The 16,453-nt window shown below is 45.0% G+C and overlaps 1 protein-coding gene across 2 annotated transcripts in view; it reads right to left on the bottom strand.

The window, feature by feature from the left end:
- FoxK (forkhead box K) overlaps positions 1 to 15,254 on the bottom strand; it is a 78,804-nt gene extending 63,550 nt beyond the window's left edge. For both annotated transcript variants that reach the window (XM_050173935.3, XM_050173936.3), the window contains exon 1: positions 14,842 to 15,254. In XM_050173935.3, coding sequence (XP_050029892.2) covers positions 14,842 to 15,200 — 359 coding nt within the window. In that variant the 5' untranslated portion in view covers positions 15,201 to 15,254. The remainder of the gene's footprint in view (positions 1 to 14,841) is intronic.
- Between the last annotated feature and the right edge of the window lie 1,199 nt (positions 15,255 to 16,453).

Below are 16,453 nucleotides of genomic sequence, written 5' to 3'. Positions count from 1 at the left end.
GCAAAATTAAGATAACAACAGTAACAAAAAACTATTGAAAGAAACTGCAATGAGGATAGCAGTTTGGATGCTGTACTTTCTGTGAAAATGCACATATTAAAGTAATAGGCTGAACAGCTTGAACGAGTCTTTTGCTCCAAATAGTTAGTTCGGCATACCGGCTTAATGCAAATATGCAAACACCTTTTGTTCCAAAACTATAGATGACCCAATAAACAGTGTTTACATGCAATCTATGTTGTCGTCATAGGTAGAAAAAATTATGTACTACAATTATACAAGGCTAACAAAAAGAGCTTATTCCTAAAATTAGACTAGTCAAATGCTACTACCACTACTACTAGTGTAAATGCGTGTCTGCAAAACAAGGCACAAGTAAGATATACTGTAGCTCTTGGCCTAGTTATAATTTAGAGGAAACAATGAATGTGCTTATAGAAAGGAGAAAAAACATAAAAATACATGGCATCTCATTCAACTTACAATGAAGAGCTTCCCGAGGAGCTTCACAAGTGTACCTATTGCAGACTTTGCAAGTAATCAGGCTAATATTTCTTGGTAGTAACAGCAAAAGGCAACCAAGCTTCTTTTCGTGGCAGCACACGTTACTCATTCGAAGCAATGAGCGTTAATAATGGAAAGGTAAAATGCACCATGTTTAACTTATTGCAGACCTGCACGATATTAAAGAGACACGTGAATTTGAGCTTAAAAAGAGATTTATACATTGAGGACTCCTGGCGTTGCTGTCAGTTTTCCAACCTTGTCTGAAATAACTATGAAAAAGTTATCTGACAAGGCGCAAAAAATTATTGCAAAATGCTGTCAAGTGTTAATCCTAGAAGTCAGCAGGTTCAAAGGTGTCATGTACATTGTATGCATAAAGCACTACAACAAAATGACAGAGAAATAAATTCCTCTGAAATATTGCAAAGAATATTCCTCCCTTCTACATTACACACTGCACGGTATAAAAGGAAGCAAGAAAAGAATAAAATCAAGAGACATTTTTACTGCACAAGGAATTCCGAACTTAAACTTCAGAAAGGCTGGAATGCTGGTTGTATGATCAAAATGTCAAATACAAACTAAAAAATATTACAGTGAGAGCATAGGCTATGCTTTAAACAATACGTCATTTATTATTCTGTGGAGTGAAATGCTTTAAGTGCTCGCCTGTTGCTAAGGGCTTTTCACAATATGACCACTAGTTATACGTTAGCATGCAGTTACAAGGGAAAGAAAGCCAGCAGAAAAATGTTTAAAATTAGAAACATTGCTACAAAAGCATGCTTGTGGTCAACGGTTGCAAGCAGTGTTTAGCCTGAAAAAGTACTCCATGCCTTGACATTCCACTGTTTCAATAGACTTATAGACTCAGAGCTCAGTCGCACCGACCTTTAACAAGTGTTGAAACTGTTCACTAAGTAAAAGCGAGTTTGCAGCTGAGCTGTCAAACCTTCGCATCCAAAAGTCAACATGCTAGCACTGCAGTAACATGACAGGATAACGCATTAAACATGACTGAAGGCTATAATACAGTTCTCTCAAGTTCATGGTGAAACTACAGCTGTATATAGCAACCTTGTTTCGATGTACGACATCTGGAAACCTGTATATTAATGCCAAATGAAGGGAGCTGAGAAGTTCAAACGTCAAAATAAGCTGCACTAAGAAGCTGTTCATAAACAATAGTGTATTCCATTAACATTTCGAAGTTACGCCGTGTGGCAACCTAAGCGAATAAAAAAAAAAATTGTGACTTTTCAAATCCACAAACAGCATTTAGTCCGACTGTCGAGGATTTCAAGCTGAGCGCAAACACCAAGTGAACGAATCTTTATAAACAATAAAACATGACTTTGCACATGCATGAACATACAGTCCTTGGTCCAATTGTTATCGGCAGTCACTACTGCAATCTTAGCAACTTCAACTAACAGTGGAGCTTTTGTCTTTTCTCATGCACATCACTGTGTCATGAGTAGTTTTGTAGTCTGACAGAGGTGCTTGACCTAACTAGTGGTACAACCCAGAAATGATATCCTATTTATGGGCCCCGAGTTGTGCACAATGTTCACTGAAATGAACGGCAACCATGTAGTGCAGACCTCTCCCTCCCCATTTATTGGTTCCCTTTATTGTTAAGATGGAAAAGTTTGCTTTACTCTTGTAACAATGTCAGCACTTTTGTCTAGAGCAGTTGACTGCTGTGCTACAGAGCAATGTAGGATCACACCACTGTAAGAGCACAAACAATCCAGATTTTTTAAAGATAACCCAATACTTTGCTATTCCCATCAATTCAATGCCATTAAGGCGAATCTGCAACTTTATCCTTTTATCATCGCAGCACATGTGATTCAGCACTCTAGATCGAAGTGTGAAGGACCGCACGGCTGAAATACAGCACACTTACAAGTTACGGAACGGCAGAATGACAACTCCTTAACGAGTCATGCTAAAGGTGTTCCTCAATAAACAGATTCAAGCAAAACACCATCTCTGTTTATCCCTAGTTCCATATCAACAGATGCCAACTTGAGCTTGTCGGTGACTGCGACTGTGTGAACTATGCCAGGATGTGTAACACTAGTGTGGAAGGCTGCTCCGAGCAAGTAGCAATAGCCATCGAAAAGGGTTAAGAAGGATCCCCATACTGTTCCAGTTTTCCAATGATACCAATGAATGAATATTTAGACACCAAGCTAAACCTGCGTACATGAAGTGACCATAGTGGAGAGCTTAAGGTAGACGATTCAATCACTTAGGGTTCACAGATGCAAAAGCGTAAGTCAAGCTACACGGGTGCATTACAGTTACTTATTTCAAACACTGCAAATCCCAACTTAGGGGCTGTGACGCACGGCACAAACAATATAAACGAAATAAAACTGCATGACAATGAGAAAACGTACAAACCTACGTTACGGCGAAAACTGTATCAACAATATCAGTATATGTCACATGTCTGGTAAGAAAAAAATACACTTAGCGCGTAAAAATACACATCATAAGCGCTTTGTAGTTCTAGGGGACCCTCAAATTTCTCCCACCTCATCTCAAACGACTACACTAGCGTCAAGTGCACTTCACTCGGTAACTGCCTGAGATGAGGAACGAAGGAGTATTCAAAAGTGTTGTTCACAAATAGGTCAGTCTTGGAGTAGACTGTCAGAAAGCCAAAGACGACAAAAATGCAAACTGACTGACTGACTGACTGATAGTTTATTGTACAGGCTTTGACGTCTCGAAGAAATACAAGGATTATGAGAGAAGCCTAGTGGAAGCATCAGGGTTAATTTCCACTTTGAAGGGTTCTTTAAAATGCATCTATAGCTTGATCAACAAGCACTTTTCTTGCACTGCGCTGCCACTGAAATGCCGTTGCCGCGAAGGAGGGGAATCGAACCTGCAACCTCATGCATACACCTGCCGACTGCCATAGCTATTGAGCCACTGCATGTTATGTGAAAAAAAATGGATGACTAGCAGCAAATGCCGCCTATAAATTACTGTCACAGTTGCCCATGAGTGTCGCCTATTTTGGCACTGCCTGCTGGAGATAGTGATAAGAAACACCAACCCGCACAAGCAGGCCCCAAATGCGTGGAGATACTGTGCAATCTAATGATTATTAGTGCCATCGTTCCAGCTCAAAATTATGCAGGGGAGGTTTAAATCTTTTGTCTGCCCAACAATCACACTTTGCCCACCAAATAAACGTAAGTAGAGATTCAGATGAACAGTTTATTCATTTATATATAGTACTATCATTGTATAATGAGATGTTCATGGTCCCATTTTCTTAATTACAACATGTTATTGCCAATGTTATGAAGTTATGTGTCCATCACTCCGTTTTTGTTTCTTACGTTGTTGTTTCTGTCATGAATGTTATTGTGATAACTAGGGCATAGTACCTACTGAATTTGATAAATACTTTGATAAATACTTTCTCCGCTGGGAGATGAAAGTTGAAGCATTTTGCTTAGCAGCAGCCCACTATAGCTGCCATCCCTTTGTAGTTAGTGGGCATTACGAAAAAAGGGACCAACGCACTGCTGTGACAATGGGCTTGACGTCATCATAGGTAATGCTCCTCTGTTGCTGTGCAGAGGCGCCTTGTGAATAAATGCTCTGTGCACGTTGCATCTGGAGATAACACCTGTGCTGTGTTCCACAATCCAGCACAAATTACGAAGGCAGTGGGAGCTCCCTAACTAAAGGGCACGAAACACTTTTTTCTTGAGAGTTAGTATACATAATAAAGTTATCCGTGTCGTCATTCTTAAAACGAAACCATTCTTGGGTGCAATTCTGTATAAAGCGGTCTTTTATCTGCATTTGCATTTCACAGCATTCAGCTGAGACATCTTAAAATGTTGAGCATTATTAGCCTACCTATGAGACAAGCTTGTTCATGGACGTTTTATTAAGTATTTTGTGTTTTCAACAAAAACGAGAAGTAAGTAGTGCAACAAATGTCTAAGTGTATATCCTGCCAAGACCCCCAAGGACATTACATTTGTTCCTTCCCAAAATTAATTTGGGAATATACTACATAACATATTCATTCCGGATATGATGTCAGGATGCAGAGCACCAAGTCGTTGCGACCTTGCGACCAGTGTTCAAGAAAATTGACGCTAATTTGATACAGACCATTATCTTGTCACTGATGACGAGAATCACCCCTTAAGTGCGCTTCGAATACCACAAAATGAGGAGGAAAATTTAGAATGCAGCGTCAACATAGTAACCTACCACACAACTGTTGCATATTCCTCTCTATGTATGTGCAAAGAAAAACAGTTTCAACCAAATAAAACATGAGGGGATGGTTACTTTGTCCATGTAGATGGAGGTGCTGCTTCTAGCATCTAACAGTAGCATGTAAATGAAAGAAGTTTTGTTTTACTTCGGTGGCAAGTCAGTAATAGGAACCACCTTTGAAAAGCAATTATGTCCCTGAGCTCGACTCAGGTCTTGGGAGGATATACAAGCAGCCATGCTGACACCACAGTGTGCAGTGTATCAAAAGACTGCACAGTCTGCATACACGCAGACGACACTCACCGATCCCACCTGGTACCGCACATGTGCCTTGAGACAATAGCCGAGTGATCAGCCACCACGATATTGCAGGCTCGACACAGTTACTTCCACGGTTTGGGCCCCTTTACGGTGACATAGCGCGTAAAAGTTCTTCTGGCTGTGGTTGATGCTTAGTCTAAACGTGAAGGCTAACAAACTATATTAAATCTTATATATATACCAGGGAATGTAATGCAGACAAGAGAGACTACTGTCACTGAGCACATAAAAAAAGGTGCACTACACAGATATATTTATGCATCATGTAAATGAATGCAACATGAACTGCCATACTTTTATATTCATAAATATGGCAATAATTATGACATGAAGGAGACCCAGTTCTAAATCTATTCACTACCGAAGGACGACGGCGTCACATTTCTGCGGCTGGAGGCCAGAGCGCATCACTTGTGCCTATGAGCAAAATGCATAATGCTGCATACAAGCACAGAAGTTCTCAAATAATGTGTGGTTCGATGCAACCTTATCTCCACAAGTTGTAGGACGCTGAGTAGTTATATTGTAGAAAGCCTTGCAGATCCAAAGCAACAGCACTGACAAACACGCAGAGCAATACATCAATGACTGCACTGCTTGCGCAACTTCCAGACCATCGCCTACTAATTATAATACCGACTATAGTCTTCAACTCACCCACTATGTTGCATAAAGCACGTTTACGAAAGCAGAAGAAACAGGAAAATTGATTCAGGTGCGACCTGCATTGTATGCCACGGCTGATATTCAGGTGCTCGGATTTGTTCCAAGAAGGAGAGGCTATGAGAAGTTGCAAGGTACAGTAGAGCCAACTGCTAAGTGGAAACCTTATTTCGGAAGCTCCTATCTAAACACATGCGAACAGGGAAGCCTGTTTTGCTCTGCATCCACTGTACCTAATTTGATGAGGCTTGTTCAATGAAAAAGAAAAAGTTAATTACTTTTAATGACTGTAGGAAGCAGATTTATTGTTAGGCCATTAATTTTCTTAAGGAAGAATTGTTGAAAGCTGAATGAAGGGAAAAATCTTTATGTGCAATGTTTCAAGCTAATGACATATTGCACAAATTTGTGAGGACGACTTCAAAGCCCTCATAAGCACTGCAACAATCTCACGTGAGCTGTAAATCATATCAAATTGGAATACCTTAAATGCTCTAACAGGCACAGTTTACGCAACTGAGACATCTGTTATTGGCACAAAGTTAAAGATTTGTAAACTCGGTGCTCAAATTTGTTAGAAACTTGCCAATTTTAAACCCAGAATGCCTAGTTTAGTAAAAAGTATCAGGCCCTAAAACAACATTCCACTGGCTGTAGTAAGTAAAGTAACTTCCTCACTTACACGAGTATTGATGCAAAATTATTTGGGCTCTGTCTATTGCACATAATCAGTAGCTATTGACACAGTAATCATGCGAAATAAGCTGGTTTGCTATAGCACCAGACGACTGTTTTGTTATACGCTCATATCTCACGACCAGTCGCGGTTTCGATTTCAAAGTGCACTTTGCACCCCATGACGTAAGAGACGTGCTTGTAAACAGCGATGGTCACTTGAGCGCGCAAACCTGTGATGCACACTAGCGCACCGTCTCATGTGCCATCTGTGCTCCTGTTTTGTCTGCTAGCCTGGTGGGAAACAGGTGCATTGCTACGCCATTGTAACACTTCGTTTCACACTATATGCAGTATGATCCCGGCATAAGAGGGCTTTAGCCATGTTTTAGCATGTCCGCAAACTTCCCCATTTGAGTCTTACAGGATAGCAGGACGCGTACGACAGAAACAGTGCTGGTAGCGACATCTGGTGACACAGTCTCTTAACTAGAGAGCACGCAAACACACATATTCTAATTGATGGTGTGAAACCTTGGTAGCAACATAATCACTAGCTTAATGTAGTCTTATGATAATTCCCTTTGACAATAACACTGCTGCAAAAAAAAAAAAAAAATGAAAGAAAGAAAAGGACAACACCAAAATATTCGAATGCTTTGTTGACTGCTGGCCATTGCACCGGTAATCCGTAGCCCTGAGCCACTCCTCGGGCTTGGTAAAAAAACACAGCCCGCACATGTGCTGCGAAAATGACAGCCAAATTCTGCAGTCGTGCACGGTGCGTGGATCTCACAAGCGGAGCGCAAGTCACCTTTCTCTTAAATGCTGTCTTTTCAACAGAAGCCTGCTTGTCACTCTTTTCTGGACGCTTTATTCTGTAATATAGCAGGTTCTCATGCGCAGCTGCTATTGGCCAATAGCTGACATCAATCAAGAAGAGTGTTAGGATCAGTGCGCTTCTTCATGCTGTTACTGTGTACCATCTATTGATGCAGTTTAATAAACAGGCTGAAGTAAGCGAAAATCTGCTTTCGAATTTCCATAATAATTACGTACTTCTGGAAGAAGCCCAGTATCGTCTGATCACGCTTGGCCGCGACCACCTGCACAGGAATTATACGTTGGCCATCCTGCTTATCGGTGTCGTAGCCACTGGGTATCGCTAATTTTGACTAGTTTTGAGCACAACTAGCTTAGAACCACGCAAACCTTAAGGTCAGATCACCCACACGCTTACCAGCGTGTGCTTACTCCTGGCCGCTCCTGGTTAGACACCTTCCCTTCGTAATGATGGAGCTAGTGATAGCACTTCGAAGTGCGCAAGTTGGTTGTGGTTACTATCGGTTGGTCAAGCTGATGCAGAAAAAAGCCGGTCCACACCACGTAGCACAGCCAGACGGTAGAATATGAGCGCAAGTGCGCACTCTAGCCCTATGGCGCACAAAGCAAACGCTGCAGTTGCATGCAGCTGCGGTCTGCTACGTAGCATAGATACTGCAGCCACCATGGGCTGCTGCCACGAGTCCACTGGCTGAGCGCACTGAGGACAACTGCATTTGGCGCATCATAGGTGCCAAAATCAGAAACAGTGGCGTCTACGTGAACATCCAAAACCAAATTTGAACTGCATGCCACAGTGACATTCAGTTAGGTTGCGCATTGTTCTTCAATGATTCGCAACGCAAATCACTGAAGGAGTGCAAACACCATGTTTGATTGCCAATAACTTCGCTTTTCCTGAATGCATTGAAGAACTTTTTGCAGCAAAGTATTTCTGAAATACTCTAACTTGAAATGCATTTTTTTACTTCGACAAACAGTGGTTCAGGGCCCTTTTAAACAGCAAGAAGTTTGCACGTATGCTTCGTCAAAATGGCAAATTGGGCGAGTGTTCATTATGCGAAAAGAGTAATCCTGCCTTGCTCGCATGGTGAAGGGCTATCACTCGACATGTACACACATTGAAGTCCTTATATGTAAAAAAAAAGGCTATTGTTAATAAGCGCTGATCTGTTCTTCACTCGTCTCTGTCCATTCATGCTTTTCATAATAATGTACACACAGTGTGGGGTCAGTGCAAGACACCCAATGCAAACAGTGCTGAAACCTCTTCTGGGCAACAAGACATGCTGATGACGTCACAAGCGATTGAAATCAAACACCAAAACTCGTGGCGTAACACTGCTTACAAACAGAACCTAAGCTGATAAATTAAAAGGTGCTGCACTTTCTGATTTATTCAACTTGAACGAATTAACTTCAAAATTAAATTATGTTCTAAGCTACATTTGCTATAGCTAATGTACAGATTATACGACCTCACAGCAATATAATCTAACTGTTATATTGAGTTAGAATTCTTGTGTCAGTACATCTTTAAGGAAACTTCTTTAAGAGGAATAGGCGTCTGATGTCGCCTATTCAAATACACGTAACTTGCAGAAAATCTTTCATAAAACAACTCCCATACCCTATTTCAATGAAGTTTGCTGCATATGAGAGAGAAAGTTGCATTCTTGTGACTGTCGGAAGCCGAGTTTTTATTTAAGGACTCGAAATTACTAGAAAAGTTGCCACAAATTGGTGTTTCAAATACATAGAGGCACAATGTTTACAAATGAGCAACATTGCTCCAAAACCGTTATCGCTGTTCTGCCAAACTGCATCTGTTAGAATAAATAATGCGGACACATTTGTTATATAAATTTATAGCTTACATGAATTTGTTACAATGTTTACAAGTGTTATGCAAATGTCCTACTCACAAAACAGGTATATTTTACAGCAGTGCATAATCCATCAGTGTTGCCTGCCCACTTTGGATGAAGTGCCTTTTACAGAATATTGATGTAGTTTTTTCAGTGATCTACAGAGCTGTAAATGTGAAAGTTATTTTTGAAATTTTACAAGTAATGAAAATTAAGACATTGATCACTTAAATCAAAATTAAGTTTTTAACAGTCATTAGATTTTACCTTTTGCATTTAAATGCAACAAACCTCATGAAACTCAGTGCAGTTGTTGCTGAGGAAGACAATTTCCCCTTTCTGATGGATTTAGATGGGAGCCCCCAAGCTAAAACTTCCCCTTAAATGCAGCCAATTTCACTCAAGTTGATGTAGCGATTATCTCGTGAGTGCATTTCTGCATTTTACCCATATCTGAATAGAGAAATTGGAGTAGGCCCCGAGCTAATGCTTCCTCTTGAAGGGAGTGCCGATTCGGTATTCAGTCTTACGTAACAGAAAGAGTATTTAAGTTTGAAGGAATTCTATGACCGACGACGGTGTGAGGTGTTTAGTGGCGCAACAGCCAGATATGGCCAAAGAGCCCCATGCAAGTGGTGATGGGGTGCCAACGAATTGTCAAGGAGATGCAAAGATTAGCTGCGATCGGTAGGTGTGACGAGGCCGTAAAAAGGTTAAAAAATGAGTCACCGTAAAGTGCATAGAATGTGTAAGTATTAAATAACAATAATCACTGGTGATGTGTTCTGTGGCCATCAATGAGTCATATAATGCCTCCGGTAGACAACAACAACAAAAAATGCTGCAGATCACTTTTCTAACCTTAGTAGCAATCAAGGCTGGTGGTATTCTAATTAGGTGTTCTTTTTAACAGTGAACCCCACTGCGTATGTGTTTCCTTTGTAACAGGGCTAGCTCGGATGCTCCTTGCTCTCTTTTGGTAACTATGACCTTTCATGAGCAGGAAGTGAATACACAGTTTACTGTTAGCCATGCCAACGCACACAAGAGTACTTAAGAGAATGGCGTGACAACACGGGGAGAGGTTATCTCATACCGACACAGCAGACAACAAATATTTGCACAAACGAGGGGCGAGCGTCGAGTCTCCTTGGGGCTAAAACCACTGCAGATATAGGTTTCCCGTTTCTGGCTCTCAACATAACAAGCAATAATTACCACAGAGAAACATGCCACCAGTGCACAGCACAGCCGTAAATGTTATGGTTCAGTAAATTTTTGAAATGAGGCTTTTAAAACAGTTTGAGGAATTTTGGTTGTTCCTTACGTAACCATTTCAAGGTGATCAGAACAATTTACAATAGCTGAATAATTAACCAAATTAAGCAACAGAACCATAATGCACACTGTCGTCTCAGTCTTTCAAATTTATTGGTGTCTCGTACGAAGATGTGGCATTTATTGCATGGACAATCAGATAAGATAGTGGCTTTTAACAAGTAATGCGCAAATGAATAAATTAAGGCTCAAGTTGACTTGATATAATGAATTAGCTGAAAAGGCTAAGCAGTAGGTCTCTATAGGAGAATCCTGGGAACCAAAGCATGTAAAAGATTGGTGTAGGTAGCCCCCAGGTACATTGCCACGACACAAGAAGAACTGAAAGAATAACACAAATGCCGACTATCAACTGAGAGGTCGAACAGCGGCGAAACCTTTCATTGCACTGTCAGGAATGTAAATGCACTCTGAATTTCAAAGATAGCGAAGCTCTAGTCAGCCTTACGGTTGAGGTAAGCCGTACTGACAACTGCAGTCAGTATCATGTGCAAAAGCCAATCTTTGGTTATCCTTCACAAAGAATTGTCTTTCCTGAACCGATATTTGTACAGTGCACAAACACAGACCAAAGTTGGCTTGATTGCGACACCTTCCCATAAGCATGCTCAGACAATTCTTGAGTTGTAGCTCTTTTTCACCAGTGTGTGACCTCTCTGTTGGTAGTTGGCATCGGCGTTGTCCTTTGCATTACTCTTGCGGTTGTGGCTCCTTTACAAGCTCGCTAAGCTTCCTGCCACACTACATTTTCAGCCAAGTCAATCCAGATCCGTTTACGTCCACTCGTTTCAATAGAAAGTGCACCAATGGATGATTTGAAAGACGTTGGCAGATGCAAATCAGTGGATGTGCTATCACGGTGCATCACCTAGCCCAAGCATGCATGAATCCCAACAATACCTCGCAGCACACACTGTAACACTGACTCTCACTGTTTTAAAATTCAAAAGAGAGCTATTTAGTTCAAAATATTTGTCCCTTTTTTTTTCATGCTAGCTTGAATTCGTCTAGGTGCCCAGTGAAAAGTGATAGTTACAATGCCCACAAGCTTTTCCTTTCTCCATTCCTACAATTTATACTGCTACTAATACTACTTCAACTATACTCTATCTTATACTTAACAGAGCTGAGGAATTACGTACACAAGCAGCGTGGTCATCTGTGACGCTCTATGGAATAAATCACACACGTGTTAGAAGTTTATCTTGCAGATGTAAGGTTACATAAAATGACACATTATTTATGCTTCCCGTATGCAACAAACTGTATTTTGTTCGTGACCGGAAGCGCTGCGCTGTGGCCGCAGAAACGTCTCCCTCGGCTCGTTCAGCAGCAAGTTCAGATCTGCAGTGCCTCGAATGTAAAGATTACATCACACTTTACAACATAGAAGTAATTAGGCTTGATGCTACACCTAATTACACAACGCATAGCATAACTATGTTTCATGGTCATGGTGGGAGGGGTCTCTAACCTTCGCAGCGTAAGCTGCTACGTATGGAACAGACTACAGGAGCAAAATAATTCCTTCATGGAAACCAACTGAAATGCAAAAGAGATCTCCCACGTGACACCATTCCGCGATTTTCGCGATGGAGACGACCTTACGTTGTACACGAACATGCCGTATTTTTTGGCACCTCGCACGTGGAAACGAGGAAGTAGCCACTTGGAGATGTCCGAACTTCTGCTCGTACGAGCATTAACGGTAGCGCCGCTACACTGCCGCCCTCTGGTGGTGTTCGCGCGAAGCACGGGACCGCCAGCGTGCGTCCGTCATCAAACGTGTTTTCGTTTTCGCGAAGTGCGGGGCTACGGGCCTCAGAAACAAGCGGCTTCGAGATAGGTGCTTACAGGCCTTTGTTTGGTGTGAGCCCAGTGTCCATAAAAAAAACGCGATAAGAATGAGGGGGGGGGGGGGGGGGGAATACCGGGATGCAAACGTCGGCAGCCTTGTTGTGAGAAGAGGGTGTGCGCTGGGAGGGACACTTATCGTGGCGATACCACCGCAGTCTCATGCTGATACATCTTTACTCTTATTTTTTTATTTTTTTATTTTGTATATAGCGCGTTCCGCATGGAGCGACTCACGCCTTCTACGGCGAACCGGAAAAAAACAAGATGAATCAGCGACATGTCTAAAACAAACAAGTAGCAGATGCCAGTATCTAGCCGGCGCAATGCTCTTGGCAAGGGTGCGGAAAATACAGCAGCAGCAGCAGCAGCAACAACAACAAAAACAACAATAATAATAACAATAGCAATAGCGAAACCGAAACAAGGGGAGACGAGAGGAGTGGGTGAAAGGTTAAACGATTCTCGTGCAGCATCTCTGCTAACGTTGCACTTAGTTAACGAACGACTACCCGCTCGGGGTAAGAGTCCACGGGAGGTCATACACCGAATCGGCGATCCCAGATTCCAATACCCCATTGCGACTCTTCGTTCCAAAGCACCCTGACAGTTCACTAAGTAGGCAACGTTAGCCTATGGCATAAATAACACGGCTTCATAATCGCTCACTGGGGCATTTTTTGGTGAGGAAAGACACACTTCGTCGCCACTATCTTACGCAACCTTCTTTGGCGTTACTCGTTCGCGCTAGAACGAGCAATCGAAAGTGTAGCTAGGCGCAATCATTCGCTAGCCGGCATTGCGACGAACATCGAAAAAAAAAATTGGAGGGCGCTTAAACTTAGCCTTTAAGAGTGGAACGCGATAGCATTCAAATATCCCCGACTGCTTCTCACGCTTCCCGACAACTGCAGCTTATGTAACCATAATGTTTACCGGGAAACGCTGGCGGAGGGCGCTACGCACGAAGGCGAGCTTTCTAGTAGAAACGCGGCACCTTGCGTTGGCCGCGGATGCGCAGAGGCAAACGCCATCTGGAAGTGTTTCAAGGAAGCAGGCGCGCCACTCCGTGAATGGTGGAGACGCAGGAAACGGGGTTCGTGTTTGGGTTTCCGTGTGACAGAATTACGTTTTCTCGCATATTCAAATTACAATCCGACGCTATATTGTCTGTAGATTGCGCGCAAGTCGTACTGCGCGATTTTTCTGACGCGTTTTACTTTGAGAAATTCGATTAGTTCAGAAACTTCTCCGTGGTCCAGAATGACTTTTCTTGCGAAATCACGGTCGCCACTGGACGCCGGGTATTTTGCGACACGGGGCCCTCAACGCTATCACGTTAATAACTATCGAGCCTCGAGGCAGTCGGCGCGACGCGAAAAAGAAAACATAAAAAAGAAGGAATATTGTGGCATGCGCCGATTCCGAACAGGGGGACGGAACACGTGCCGTCTGCAAGCCGGCACTGCGAAAGAAGCCAAGCAGCAGCAGCAACAAACGGCAAACCAGCAGCAGCGGCAGACGACGGGGCGAGCCCGCAAAAGTAAACAGCGCGCAAGGGGGGGGGGGGGGGGGGGGGGTACGGGAGAGAACGAAAGAAGCAAAAGGCGAAAACACAGAATAAGGAAAGAGCGGCGAAACCAACCTCCATCCTCTCCTCGACGCCCTCACCTAGCCTGCTCGGCTGACGGCGATGTTGACGCGGCGTAGTTCTCTCTTCTGGGGATACGCAAACTCGACCCATCCTACGCCGCGAGCGGGCACACGCGATAAAAATATAAAATAATAAACAACATAAAAAACGAACGGTACGGAGAAAAGTTGGGGAGGGAGGGTGAACACGTTAGATGAAGAACAGGAACCCACTGTGGCTGCTGCCTTCAGGCGCAGCCGTCGTGACTACTAAAACGGACGAGGCTTCGAAGTGACGAGGCCTCGCCGTCGCGAATGAATGAAAAGGTGTGGACACCGACGAGCCAAACGGGGTTCGGAGCGGCCGCCGCGTTCCAGCCTGAGCGGACGACCCGAGGTCGCAGTCGCGAGCTCTCTCCGATCATTGTTTTCTTTTTCCCCGACACGCGATACGCGCCCGATCGGGGAAATAAATGGAAATACTTAAGGCAAACACGGGGCCACACCGTAGCCTAAACTTGTTTTCAATGTCAGTCAGCCATGGTAAACAAGCCACCTCCTTCCCTCTCCCCCACCCCAGCGCGCAACCTGGGACAAGTGTAAACAAATTGCCCGATCGGCAACCACCTCGGGATCCAGCCACCGCAGGTTTCGCCCTGCCCCGATTAGAAACGACGGGTCCCGGGGAGGTGACCCTCGATATGAGCACCGTGCCCGCGGGGGCCCCGCGACGGAGTCCGGACCGACGCGAGTACGCATAGCAACAAGCCCGAACCGACCATGTGTTGGTCAGGCCTAATGGCACACATGGTTTCTCGTCGGCTACGGCCGGCGCGCCGTGCGCGTCGGAAGGCACCCGCTCACTACTCACGTCTTGGGCAGCGGCAGTGGCGCGGCTCCCTTGCGCTGGAAGACGCCGTCGACGAAGACGCCGTTCTTGCCGTTGCACACCATGAAGAAGTGCGCGCACTCGTAGAAGATCTCGAGGTGCTGGCGCGAGATGAAGCTCGAGTGGCCCATATTTACATCCACCTCGCCGCGGCTGCTGTTGCGGCCGATGGAGATGCGCTTCTGGCGGATCATGTACTCGAACTCGCGGCCCTCGAGCCGCGCGATGGCCGCCCCTTTCTGTTCCGGGTTCCACTGGAGCCGCGACGGGCTCGAGGGCGCCGATTTGAGGGCCAGAAGGGCCCAGGCATCGTTGTCCGAAGCCCTGTGTTGCGTCGACATTACCGTACACACCGCGCTCCAAAATGGCGACCGCCTGAGCCAGACCTCCCGGCATGCGCCGCGGCCGGATCACGTGACCAGTTTTATTCCTTTCCTCTTCTCCCCTCGCCCCGTCCATCGCGTCTCGCCCAAACGCTGCCGCTGCAGACGACAGAAAATGCAGCCGCGCACGCACGCCGGCGGCGGTCCCCTCCTTCCCCTTCCCGATGCAAGCCGACGCGATAGAAACGCGTTTTGCATCGGCAAATATTGTGTATGTGTGCTCCGCGATGCTCGGCGCTTCCTTGTGTAAAAAAAATCATAAAAGCAGCGACGACGGGGGTGGTAAATCGAGTAGGCCCCCGACGACACCGGTTCAGCCGGGTCTGTTGGAGGCGACGACGACGCTGGCTGCAGCGCGCTAGCTGCTGTTGCGACATGCGCGGCGCGTTTCCGAGATCGATATAGTTGAGGGAGGTTGGAGGGGGGGAGGCGGGGGAGGTACGCCGCTGCGAATGCGGGTCTCTGTGTCATGTTTACATTCCCCGTTCGCTGCTCTCCTCTTTTATTTTTTCGTCTTGTACTGCCTGTCGGCCGCGCGCGTCGCTTGGCCTTCGCCGCCTTTCTTTTATACACGCATACTTTCCCGCAGTTCCCCGGTGCTGCGACATCCTTCGCATGTCCGATCTCGGGCGACTCCGACGCGATGTGCTGCTGCCGGCCTCGTTATTGAAATCGCCAGTGGCGGAGCGGCAGGGCTCAGCCGTTGGGATCGACACCAAGCAAATAAAGAAAGAAAAGAAAAAACGGACCCGGACGGCTCTCGTGCTATTGCGACACCCTCCAGACCGCCGGCGCGGCTTTCGATGGCTTGCGCAATACGTCTGCGCCGCTGTATACAGTGTATCTAACTCGGCAGTACGTGTATCAGCTCGCGAACAGTACAGTAAACGCGCGCCGACCCGTCTTTGCGAATGTCGTTCGTTTAACGGGGCGGCATATGTGCTCGCGCTTGGCAATTGCTGTAACCTTCGCGGACACGGGCGCCGGCGCTTTTTCAAGAACGTCGGACGTCATCAAACGGATTACTTGTTTTTTTGGGAGTACTTTGTTTATCATCCTGTTGCTATGAGGAAGCGAGCGAGCCAAAACGAACAAGCGGAACTGACGCTCGCTGAACGCGGAAACGCGCAGACGAGCCTTTTAGTTCGTTCGTTTGTGGTGTGGTGGCAGCACATGCCGCAGGGCTCTGGAATGCCCCGTCTTGTTTCGCT

This window comes from Dermacentor andersoni, chromosome 8 (genome assembly GCF_023375885.2).
Source record: "Dermacentor andersoni chromosome 8, qqDerAnde1_hic_scaffold, whole genome shotgun sequence".
Lineage (NCBI taxonomy): Eukaryota > Metazoa > Arthropoda > Arachnida > Ixodida > Ixodidae > Dermacentor > Dermacentor andersoni.
Note: the sequence above shows the minus strand (reverse complement) of the source record. Positions and strands in the feature narration are given on the sequence as shown.